Here is a 13,049-nt window from a genome sequence, read left to right as displayed (position 1 = left end):
GAGCTACAACCAGCGAGTGAGAGTGAAATGTTTGCAAATTAAAATTCTGAGGTAAATATTCAAGTTCTACACCAACTGGCTGCCACATAAAACTGAAAATCCAGCATCCCACGACAAGCAACAGTAGAACTGAGTAAATCAAAAGGTCACTGAGTCCATATTCAAGCATGCACGATGGAAAAAAAGCCCACAAACAGAATGTCAACCGCACCATTGCCTCTGAGGGAACATGAAAACTTCAGGCCTCACGAACAAATGCTGCACGAACCTTTGAACCCCTCAGATTCTGCCATAACGCCGTGAGAGGTCACCACACCAGCAGCTGTGATTGTGATGAGTTCCAGGTCGCGGCAACAAGCGACAACGACACGCACAGCTACTAATCACTGTCTCAGAGGGAGAAATGTGGCTTCCCTGTAATGATGAAAGAAGAGAAACCTTACATTTAAAGCTGGGCTCCAATTACAGACCACTTACTGTCAGAACTACTGTGTCTCAGCCGGGATGCTGTGTTTTCCCTTTAGATCACTGAATGTGCAAGTTTGGCTAAAGCGAAGAGAGCCATGGCACCCTTAGCTTCTGCGGCTACACTTGTTAGCTTTTCCGCTCTGTCCTTAGCCCTTTTTTGAAACTATGGGTCTTCTATTTCAAACAGAAGTAGACACAATAAGGCTTTTCATTTGCAACCAAAAACACAGGATTTAGTCACCTGAAATGACGCCTGTCTCAGATTTTATCAACTGTGGCTAGCATAAGCTCCTCATGCTAAACTAAGTTGGTTGAAAGTTGACCTTTTTTAAATAAGGACCCTCTAAAGCTAAAGCTAACAGGTCACAGGCACAAGCTTACTATAGAAAAAAGTATTTGGACAAACAACACAGTGGTTAGATATATACGTGAATGTTCCAGGATACGTAACCAAAAATTATTAGCTAATGATGTGCCCTTTGCTTTTGGAAATAATGCTCGGTACTAGCTAGTTAGCTGGACGTGCTAACGATTGCGGCTTACTTCAGAGCTGATAAGTGAAGTTTAGTTACTGTGTAAGTGTTAGCATGAGCTCTAGCTAACAGAAGCTAACTGGCTAAATTTGAGCTGTAGTGTGTAATCAGGAAAAATGGCGTAATGAAATAAAAACAGACTTTTTTAAGAAGACATTAAATAAGATCTTGATAAAAATGTGTTGAAATTAAATTTCAGTCATTATGAAAATGAACTCTAAAATACACTGAGGCTACGTCTATTGTCTCTTTAATACAAACCTGTATGTCCTACTTTCTACTCCAATTCACCAAAGCTTGACCAATCAGGACACAAAAGCTGGCTCATTATAGTAAACATCAGTTTGAAGGTCCATGTTCTCATTATCTCAACCCTTCCTCTGTCTTTGTACACAGGGCAAAAACAGGACAAGCTATTAGAAGTACGGGTCTGAACAAGACAGCTCAAATAGACTGAGTCAGAATGGAAAGGGACAGGCAGCAGGATGTTACTCCACTGCAAACAGGAGAGATCTGGAGATGCTTTTAACCACAAAGAAGTGGGTTACCCAGTCACAAAGACTTAAAACAGAGCCGAGCGTGAATCATATATGCATCATCTATTATTCAACTTTTTCTCCTCCTTTATTCACCGGTTCAGGGTTGATACTAAAGAATAAGGTCAAAGGTGATGCAGCGAGAACGGAAAAGAGGTTTTTGAACCATTTTTAAATGGCGGGTGCCGCTGAGACAAGCCGTTCTTCCAGACAGAGGGAAAATAGCTCAGGCATGGTTTGTTGTGACTGAGGACGTCGTCAGGGAGTTTCACTTCCTCAGTCATGACCTCATCATTATGTCATCGCCACAAGATAGCAACGGTAAGCAAGACACACGATGAAAATAAACAAGTTACCACAAGGTATGTTTCTCTTTACGTTGAGGGCAATAAAGTATTAACAGACTCAGTCATTAGTGCACACTCTGCAAGGCTGTGCAGTACAAGCTTGATTTAGCCAAACACATTCATAGCTACTGTTTTAAGAGTGACAAAGAACACAGAGAGGCAAAGACAAAAAAAGAGAAAACTGTCAAGTAATGAAAGCTGGTATTCGAGGTCTGTTCCAGTTCCTGACTTAAAAATATTAACGTGTAATGTGAAGGGTGTTCCTCACAGTGACAAGCCTACAAACAACGATCGCTCTGCAGCTCCTGTTACTTTAATGTTTTGGTTCACTCTCACCGAATATATAAGCTATCTGCTAAGCAAATACAAATTTAGTGATTAGCTGGTGCATAAATGGGAACATTTAGCGGATTAAGAGCCTGATAATTCCCACAGGAGCTGGTGGAGACCAAAAACAGAGCTAAGAGATGATGAATATTGGATTTAGATTCATCAGGTGCTCTGACATGCAAAATGAATGCTGATCCATGTCCATGAGATGAGCAACTATGCAACTGTAGGCTAAAACGTTTACCTTAACAACTTTATAAGATAATAATAATACATCAATATTGTGTTTAAGGCTTATTGCACAACTCCTGAGTCAGCAAAAAAAATCAATTAATGCAGGTGTAAGGCAAAATTCTTGTACAGCTACTTGTGCTGAGACAACACTTAATGTTTGTGAACTTTGGCTTCTTTTGTCAAATGAAAAACGAGACTATTGAATTTTTTATTATTGTCTAAACTCCAGTGTTGTTTCAGCACCAGTGCCATTGAAACAATGCTCAGCCCTGTATAGCACCACTGAAAAAAGATGTTAGAAAGGGATTTGCCTAAATAAAAGCAGAGATAATATGAAAACAGACAAAAAAAAAGAGACACAGAAGCAAATGAAACAATAGACAGACAAGAAAGCAAACACAGATCTGCAGTAACAATGAGTCGCATTGCAGCTGTTTACTTCTCTCATAGCCGCAGACCACCAGACACTGACCACTTACTGCATCAGACACTGCAAGAGAGTCTGCAAAGCAAATCTTTCTTGTGTTTTTACAAGGCAGCCATACTCCTAACTTCTTTTACTGCTTTAAACCAACTATTTTTCACGAGAGACCTTGTGCACAACAATTTTAACTGACTAAATCTTCAATGGTCTTTTTGTCATTAAAGCATCAGAATCAAGTCACCACAGGTGCATATAGAGCACAGCTGCCTCATCACACTCTTGTTTTGGACTCATAAAGTAGGGCATAACTGTGTCTGGCTGACTAATGTTGACCTGGCAGCACAGTGAGGTGTGACTAAGTTTAATCTCAGCTGAGGTCTGGTTTCAGTGCTGTGCGTTCAGCCCGGTCACAGCAGGTCAACAAGTTATACTGTGACAGTCAGGAAAAAGAAGGACTTTCAAGTCAGCAACAGGTCCATATGAATGGTATACTGTTGCAAATTTATTTCCCAAACATCCATTAATTGTAAGAAATCTGTAAGTGGGAAATAAATCATCATTTTCTGCATTTGTGCTAAATTATTACAGTTAATAAAGTTGATGTTTGGGAACAGTTTTTAATTTTAATGCCCTTTTTGCATCCAGTATTGGCTGCTTGACTATTCTGATCTACTCTCAAAGACGAGGATACAACACCTCTTTTCACTAAAATCAACAGGGAGCTGGGCATCAACTCTGCAGTGTTTGGCTTCAAAAACATCAGATGTTCAGTCATCATCAGAGAAAAAAAAAAAAAGTCAACATGCCGGAGGACAGGAATGACGCTTCAGAGAGGTCAGACAGCCTGCATGTGATTTACTGCAGCTCAGACACATCAAATCTGGCAACCAACAGGGTCTCCAATGCCAGCTGAAAGCCCTCTAGACAAGAGGTGAACCTGACCGGCTGCAGCCAAAACTGCAGCAGGAGAAGATCTTTTTGAGGATCATTTCAACGCAACAAAGGGAAGAGTGAGCTGCTCGCTCGGTCAGGAAGAAGCAGTGTAGCGTCACTGTAGGAGACTGCAGAGGTAATCAATTGACTGGTGCAGCAGGAGATGCTGCATTTTAATTGGCTTAATGCTGCTCCGTTCAAAAGAGAAAACACACCACATGACAACATCATCCTTACACAACCAAATATTTTCTCCTTGCATCGTGTTTGGGAGCTATTTCCTGTTGTCAGATCTATGTCGAGTCGAGGTGGTTGATCATATTTTTATTATTATGAGTTCTGCTGTTGTGCTGTCTCACAAATCAAATTCGGTTGCAGTCATGCAATATGTTAGCAGCAAGCATCAGCCATCATCTGCGTTCTAATATTAGAGCCTGTGCGTCCTGTGACTGAGATGCCGTGTGGTCAGTGACATGTGAGTGTGTGTGTGTGTGTGTTTGTGTGTGTGTGAGCATGAACCTCAAATGTAGCTACATCTGCGCTGCTATCTGCGCACACACACATAAGCACACATACACTTCAAAGCAGGAGGATGTGGGGACGCATCTGTTAGTGATTCCCCGGAGGTTGTAGTGACACATCAACAAAAACATGCAGTACATACTGCATAGTGCAAGGCAGCATGGGTAACGAGAGACAAGTCCAGGACAGGAACCAAACAGAAACAGCTGAACGCCTATGAAGCTAAGACACCAAATGCAAAAAAAAAGCTTGACATGTTTACGCATCATCTCCTTTGAAGGAAGGAGGTCTCCTGCAGGAAGCGCTGCAAGAAAGCTCCTATTTAACACTAAAAATGAATTCAGCGGCCTTAATATTGCTCAATTAAACTTTAATATACAGCCAACGCCCAAGGAAGTTAAAGAGGGGTGAGCTGAGGAATAAGAGAAGAGAGAGGGGTGTGCCTGCAGGTTAGTAAGAAAGACCCTGAGGACACGATCAATACTGCGGGTACTCAGCACTTCAAAGCAAATCTTCAGCTTGAATATTTAAGATATATTCAAGTGCAGAAGAGCAACGCTACCACGGCCGGATGTCAGACCTCGGCACTCCTTCGGTACTGACCGAAATGTGGCTACAGCACCAAGGATCCAACACCTGACACAGAAAGTCTGCTTGGATCTGTAATCTTAATATGGGTTTTTTTTTTTTTTCATCATCAATTCATCTGCAAATTAAAAAATAGAAAAATACAATCACAATTTCCCAGAGTCCAATGTGACATCTTCAAACAGTGAAAAACCCAAAGATATTCAAGTTATTATCTCATAAGCCAAAGAAAGGTAGCAAATCTTTACTATAGAGAAGCTGGAACTGGAGAATATTTGGCTTTTTTGCTTGAAAAATGACTAAAATAAAAATTAAATTGTAAATTTTTGTTTCAGCTACAATGAACCAAGTCAAGAACAAGTCCCATCCTTCCTGTTTCAAGTCCTACAAGTCATTTAGTCCACTGATTGGCTGCTGTCAGACTGATTATTTCCTAACACTTTTTATTACAACAGTTTCAACAAGGGCTCTGGGAGAGAAAGTGAATAAAGGGAGTGACGTAACAGATCATTAGTGTTAAAGTTGAGCTCCAAATCTTTTCCTTTGTCAAATAAAAGTGTGTCGTCATCAGATTGGTGACTCAAATCCACACCTCTGCTGGTCGATGTAACGCAGCAGTGACACAAGTCTGAATCATAAAAGCTTTTTCTTTACAATAGTAAACGTCCTCTGGTGCGCAGGCAGGAAGTGATGAGCCTTTCCTGAAGCAGCAGCAGTTCATGTGGAATACAGAGAAGAAGAAACGGGTGGAGATATATATGACGATAGCATTAGCATTAACAGCTACTAAGTGCACTATCTAACAACACTGAAACAGAAGGCACATTTCATCATCGTGATTGAACACTGGGTCATTTTGGATTATCGTTGAGACATATTCTGTACATGTAGTTGAAATAGAAAGAGGTCAACACTATATCTGCCTCTCGTTTATCTCATGACTCCCTCCACATTAGCTCTAAAATAGCCACAGATGTGCAGGTGTTGCTACAGTGACTCTAATCTATGAAATGTGATATGACAGTTGCTTTTATGACGAGACTCTGCCTCACACCAATCCCTAACAGGATTGTGCTGCAAACAGGATTATTAATATCAATGCCCCATTCATGACTTCTGCTTTTTTTGAGTGTCAGATACGAAGGGAAACATGACTAATGTGTGCATAAGCTCTCAGGAAGCCTCGTCCTTCGTCTTACTCGGCAGCAGAATGGAGCGTTTCCTCTCCTTTCCTGTGCGAGCGGCTCTTGTCATGGCTGTGATTTATAGCATCTGGTCACAGGGATCGCTGACGTGGAGCGTTGGGGGAGAGCGCTCCGGTCTGGTCGGTCTCCTCCTCCCTCCTCCTTCTTCAAGGATCCACTCAAACCACAACAACTCGCCTAAACCTCGACTCCCCGTCCACTTTCTCAGAGTCATTCTAGCCGATCCCGTCCAGACCCGACCCTCCCACCCACACGAACAAGCCCCCAGGCCGCAAACGAGATACACTGATAGCATTGTGGAAAACCTGACTTAGCTAATTAAGCTAACGTTAGCTCCATGATTTGGTTGACACCACCATCTCTGGCTGACTTTAAAGCTTCCAGCTGACTTCTTTTAAACTGAGAATTCTGTAAAATGGTCTTATATATGCTCTTGACAGCTATGCATGTGTAATATCACGCTAAAATTAGGAGGCTAAAGCTAGCAAACAATCAATATACTCACCGGTGGATGATCCATGCAGAGGACAAAGAAATATTGCCGTTTAGAGCTAGTTATCCCCCAAAGTTTAAAATGTTATGATAATCGAGTTTGGCTGCTTATCTAACATACTTAGACAAGAATAAGGTTAAATTTATGTTTAGAGAAAAGGCTTTTAGGATGAGGACTAAAAAGCATCTTTAGCAAAAATAACCGTCTCTCAGCTAACACTGGCTGAGGCTAATGTAATAAACAGCAGGACAGAGCTGCTAACGTTAGCCTGAACTCTGTAGCATCCTTTCACGTTCACATCTTTACATGAGCTCATTATTCATCTTCCTTTCCATCTATTCTCCATTTTTATGGAACTTAACCCCATAAAATAAGGCAGTTTAAGTTCCCTTGGCCTTGAAAGTAACACTGGATTCAGCTGATAGTTCAGGTAGTTAGCTAGTTAGCTGAATATGCTAACATTAGCAGTTTCTGATAGAGCAGACTGTTCAATCCATTTCTTATTCTTTTTTTTTTTGTTTTTTGCTCTTTTATTTTTGGAGACTCATTTTGTTTCAGCTGCTATGACGATGCTGCTATGGTCATGTGTTATAGTGATTTCAATAAGTGAAAAAAACAAGCAATTTTAAGATATTTTGGGCTCTGGGAAAGTATGCTTGGCATTTTCCCTATTTTCTGACATTTTACATACAATTCACCAAAGAATTGATAAAATAATCAGCAGATTTATTGATAATGAAAGTAATTCAACTGTATTTACAGGCTGGAAACCTCAGATGAAGTTTACTTCACGAGTTTGAGGATGGTTCACGATGGTGGCAAATCAAAAGCCAGTGGAAGAAGGTTTTCCAGCCTGGCTGTGATGTTGAACGTGTGCCAAGAACATAACGTCAGCATGACTGGGAAGCTCGCTGGGCCGAAGGGAGTCCACGTCTCATGATTACTTCCACAGAGGAGCATTTAACTCCACACTGAGACTCTGACTGCAGGCCAGCCAGGCTGGAAAAGTTGGTGGAGTGACAGTGCAGATATCAGGGAGGAGAAGCTTTGCTCTGGGAGGGAGGTGTTGTGCAGATAATTTAAACTCCTTCAGAAACAAGTGCCGATGTTTTCTGTCTGCTTCACACAAAAGGTGGATTGTTTCTGCGACGGTGCCGCTCCTATTGTGAGCCGCAAACAGAGAGTCTTTGAACATGTCGTGTCTCGGAAAGGCTCGGTTTGACTCCAGCACTCGCCAGTAAGAAAGGAAGCTGCTCACTGTGTCTCCTCAAAGACAAACACCGACTCCAGAAGTAAAAAAAAAAAAAGACTGATTAGGCGGCATAATGTTGCTGGTCGACTGGTCTCAGGGGTATTGAGGGATGACAGGAGGGATGAGGTCAGGAGGGGTGAGTGTGTGTATGTGTGTGGAGGGTGGGTGTTCGGGATTTGGATGGTCCACATGCATTAGGGCTAAACCAAAGGTCTGCCAACCTCAGACCTGAATGAATCACTTTGATATGGGATTATGATCCCTCTCACAGCTCTGCAGGGCTGGAAAAAACAAACCCTAGTTAGCTTTTCTTTCTATCTTTCTTTCTCTTTTTTTTGGACAGGAATGAGACTCACAGCTCTCAGAGTCAGAGAGAAAGAATGTTGCTGTTGATCTAACGCCTCTGCCTTTTTCGGCATCTCGCATTCCCGATAACGTCACATGTTGATCGAGCCTGCTGGAGCTCTGGGTAGAGGTCCTGCAACCAAAACATCCTTTGTTTGTCGTCGTAGATCACTCGTTGATGGGTGAATTCGCTCAAGAACAATACGAGGGTGTTGAGTATTTCAGTAAACCTGCTTTGGAAAGCAGAAATTACACCTTCAACACAAAAGTCTCATAAGTAAGCTGCATTTCTTGCACCAAAAGAAGATCATAATCTAATTTTTTAAACTCCAAAATACTGATATCAGTATTGGCGTCAGAATTACAGCGTCCGTCTCGCTGTAGTTTCTATCCTTCTTCTCGCAGCAGTCGATGTACATACAGACTCCCACACATGCAGCGAGCGGGCACCATGACAGCCTGCCTTTGCGGTGATAAAAAGCTGCAGCAGACGTTTCTCCCTCCATCCAACGCTCTCCACATCCAGTGGAAATGGGGGGGAGGGCTGCCAGTGAACATAAAGTCACCTTCTACCACTACACAGGTCAAGGGGAGGTGTGTGTGATGGAGGCGGAGGCACCATCAGGGTCGTCCTCTGTGGGTTTTTTTTATATTAATATAGATGACCTGTCATGCAATCATATCATCAGACCATCAGACCACAGAAAATCCCTTAAATCATTGGCAAAATCATTTACTCCATAATAGAACTGCAGTAATTAATCAATTTGTTGACACACTTTGATAATCAATTAACCAGTTGGAATAATTTTTTAGGAAAAAAGAAGTCAAAATTCTCTCATTCAAGCATCTTAAGTGTGAATCTTCTCTAATTTCTATCCTCCTCTATGCCAGTAAACTGAACATCTTTGGATTGTGGACAAAACAAGACATTTGAGGACGTCATCCTGGGCTTTTTCATCATTTTCTGACATTTTATAGACCAAACAACTAATCGATTAATCAAGAAACTAATCAGGGGCTTAATCAACAATGAAAATAACTGTTAGTTGCAGCCCTGTGCGATAATACTGGAGAAATTAGGGTGAATACTAGCCTAATTAAACAGTCCATGAAGCCTTCTTTTGAGACAAAGCTTGCAAACACATCATTATAACTACCGTGAATCATTGTAGTACAGTATGTACAGTACAAGAGGAAATATGACTACTAATATCAGCTTATTTGTGCATAATTACAAGGATTTCACTGATTGAAATCTGGGCTCCCAGACCAACACAGAGAGGCTGAGCAGTGTGAGATGCAGATGTTTAACCTCTGCATCTGCTGCTGAAGTGCTCCTGAGCAAGACACTTATTCCCGACACCAGAGGGAGATAGAAGAGGGGTTTTCCTGCCTCACTGGCTGGTTGTTTTTGCAGGGAGCGGTGTGTGTCTTCAGCTGCACCGGCCTGCCTGTGTGTTGCATATGTGGGGCCATTTTTCACCCTGACGCGTTTGGTAATGGAGACCACAGCTCGGTGCTGCATTTCCAGGGTCTCTGCTGGGTGAGAGCCGCCTGTTAGAGATGCGGACAACCCGCTGTTTGCTGTGGCGGAATTACGGCGGGTTGCCAGAACGGACAAACATCCCATTTTATAAGATTCAAGGGGGGAAAATCTGAGGTGTTGCATTGCCGCAGCTGTTGAATCTAAGGTGCGTTTCATCATCAAGGCTTGAAAATACCGACACACTTTCATTATGATCGGAACCATAAAAAGGAAAATAACAAGGAGGTATCATTTTCACATTCAGAGCCCCCAACACCACCCTACTGTCACCTTAATTCTACAGTCATGTTATTCATGACCTATTTTTTATGTGTGTTGACTGTAAAATACTCACATTTGTCTGTTAGTGTCAGCTTCTCCTCGAAATTCAGCCCCAGCTCCTTATAATCCATTGTTTCCATTCAGCCGGATCGCAGTCCCTTTCCAGTTGCTGTCATTCCTCAGAGTCGCACAAGTACAGGAGATGAAACTCCCGGTACAGATCGCCCAAACACGCCCTTTGTAAATCCAACCGGAATAGAGGAAAAAGTGGCCCAAAAATAAAGTGGAAATAAAGCAGGATCTGACCGAAAACACCTGGGAGTGTTTGAAATGTTAACTTGTAATAAAACTTGTTAAAATGTGTTGTTAAATTACAGAGAGTCAGTCCAGTCCAGCTGCTCTTCGGAGGAAAATCTACAGTGCGGGAATAAAAAAGCGTCAGTGAGTCCTGAAAGCAGCAGGAGTCAAGTTACAAAGAATGGGAAAAGCACTTCCGGTGAAAAAAATCAGAATAAAATTTATATTAGACAAAAGCAGAACTCAAGATCCACTAACTAGGGTTTTACAGGGCTTTAAATTTCCTTTTTTCGCTCAGTTTGAGAGGGTTCAGCTGTCATCACGTGACCTAGAAAGCTGAGTTATCTCCATGACAAATGCAAAAACCATCCTCTGGGGTGAAGCCTCCAGAAAAAAGCTAGTAAGTGGATCTTTGGTTAGCTTTTTTTTTGTCAAACTATGATTTCTGAGGTCAAGAATTATGCTCTTCTGTAAGTAGTTGCCGATTTGTGCTCATAAACACATATTTCAATAAGCTTTTCTTATTTTAACAGACAATAAGTGACAAACTGTGGCAAACATTAAACATACACAGAGCAAACACTGTGATAAAATACAATTAAAAGAAACAATACATGTCAAAGGAGGCTGTAATAAATAAATAGAATAAAAATTTAAATATTTTGAAGCAGAATATCAGAATATCATCTAATATCATCATATATCATATTAGACAAAACGTTGCCCTTGTATGTGTTGCACTAGATTTGCTTTAAAGCCAATTTTGGTCTAAAGCACAATTATATCATACAAATGATGATGTATAACACAATAACACTAAAAAGACAGGACAGGACACGTAATACAAAAGCACTATTAATAATTTAATATTTTCTTGCTTGAAATACACCTATTGTCCCAGAATTGTCTTCATGGCAAAGCCCCAATAATTAAATTGAAATACCTACTGCTGCTCTGGTTGAAACCATCATTCATAGACAATTACTAATGACAGTTTTTGAATAATTTCATTCAAATGTTTCAATTTTTACTCCATTTTGAACTAACCGTTTTATTCTGAAGGCACGACTGCTGAATTTCCGGCTGTAGTCACTTTCGCCTCTTGCTAGCTTGATGTCGTCGATGGCAGCGAAAAACCGCATGCCGGACAACTGGACTATACCAACTGACTCGCAAGGGACGAAACTAATGTAGCCATGAAACCAGGCCAAAAAAAAATCTATCGGGGACGTATTAACAACGTGAAACAATACATTTCATTCTCCGCATTGCCTCTCTTATCAGTTTTAGCCGCAGTAACAGACGCTTCCTCATAACTCTCAAAGCCAGTGAATGGTTTGATCCATCAGATGATTTCCAGCAGCTGAAATCAGCCCTGCTGCCTGGAACGAGGTGAGTTGTCATTACAGCATAAAAAACGGACCGCGTGTGTAATTACAGCAATTAGGCACACTTTAATTAACAATGTGTAACAGTAACTGTCATTCTAGACTTCACGGACAAGATATCCATTAGGAAAAATACTTAATATTATAATAATGATTTCTTAATTAAGGCCTATTGGCTTAATTCCCACAGGAAATATGAGATCTCACTGAAATATTACTGGAAATCCAATAAACAAAAAATAGTACTAATAGTAATAACAACACTAAGTAGCTATCGAAGGTGTCTATAAACCTACAATGAATAGACCAACAATGCCATGCCCATTGTATTTCTTTAGGATATACCCTATATGCAAAATGCTGTATTCCTAAATCATCTTTCCTGCTTTTAAAAAACTGACAGTACATCATCTGCCTGTACGCTGCTCACTGTACTGGTGATGACAAGCTGATTAACAATTGATGTGACCTTCCCGCCATCGGAGGAGACAGAGGAGGACAGTCCTCCAGGAGGAAATCTGCTACCAAGTCTTATCTGATAAAAAGAGAAGCAGCAGGAAGATGGAAAAAAAAAGGAAAGGATATTGAGGAAACAAACCCAGAGCCAGTGTGAAATGTATATGACACCATGGCAGCGTTAAACACTGTTTTATTTGGGGCTTATTTGATCAAAATACACATATACGTGACAATTACTGGATAATTTGGATATTGTCAAAACACTTTTGCATCAGTGGTTATGATATGAAAATGACATTTATTTATCAAAATGACAGTAAATTTTCAATGACGTCTTCTCTCGCAGATGAAGAAAGAGCAAAAAGTGGAGGGTGAGGAGGCGTGTCATTCATTTTTTAAAGGAGGCTGACCAGAACAACATCGACAACGCTTTTTGGTCATTTGGATAAAAAATTCAGATTAATTATTGATGAGGTCATCTGTGTTTTGTTTTTTTTTCTTGAATCTGCAGGACATAAAGGACGAGACCGAGTACGAATACATGTTAAAAAACATAATAAAAATTCCTTGAAATGTCATTGTGAGCATCTTTGGACCGGGACAGATCGTTTAACATGATGACGCGGTGGAGCTACATGAAATACTGAACGGCCAAACGTATGTGAGCGTTACCACAGATAAAATATGCATGACCCATTTAGCTTGGTGAAGACACTTAAGACTTCAGGACCCGAAACACTTGAGTTGCGGCTGATGCTAGAGACTTCTCGACGTCCAGATCGTTCACTATGGTTGGCCCATCTTTTTAACGCTTTTATCGCTTTCCTCTTAAAGTTCGGCCTAAGATTACATATTTGACAGTTGAAACCAGCTGAGCTATGGACA

General features: G+C 41.0%; 1 protein-coding gene across 10 annotated transcripts in view; it reads right to left on the bottom strand.

Moving 5' to 3' along the window:
* The window catches only part of LOC143335080 (uncharacterized), a 34,108-nt gene extending 23,645 nt beyond the window's left edge, over nucleotides 1-10,463 (bottom strand). For 6 of the 10 annotated variants that reach the window (XM_076754206.1, XM_076754210.1, XM_076754207.1 and 3 more), the window contains exon 1: nucleotides 10,094-10,463. In XM_076754206.1, the coding sequence (XP_076610321.1) occupies nucleotides 10,094-10,160 (67 nt within the window). In that variant the 5' untranslated portion in view covers nucleotides 10,161-10,463. The remainder of the gene's footprint in view (nucleotides 1-10,093) is intronic. The other 4 variants (XM_076754208.1, XM_076754211.1, XM_076754214.1 and 1 more) reach the window with 1 other exon arrangement.
* Nucleotides 10,464-13,049: the final 2,586 nt, after the last annotated feature.

This window comes from Chaetodon auriga, chromosome 17, assembly GCF_051107435.1.
Source record: "Chaetodon auriga isolate fChaAug3 chromosome 17, fChaAug3.hap1, whole genome shotgun sequence".
Taxonomy (NCBI): Eukaryota; Metazoa; Chordata; class Actinopteri; order Chaetodontiformes; family Chaetodontidae; genus Chaetodon; species Chaetodon auriga.
The sequence above is the reverse complement of the archived record's forward strand: the minus strand, read 5'-3'. Positions and strand labels throughout refer to the sequence as shown.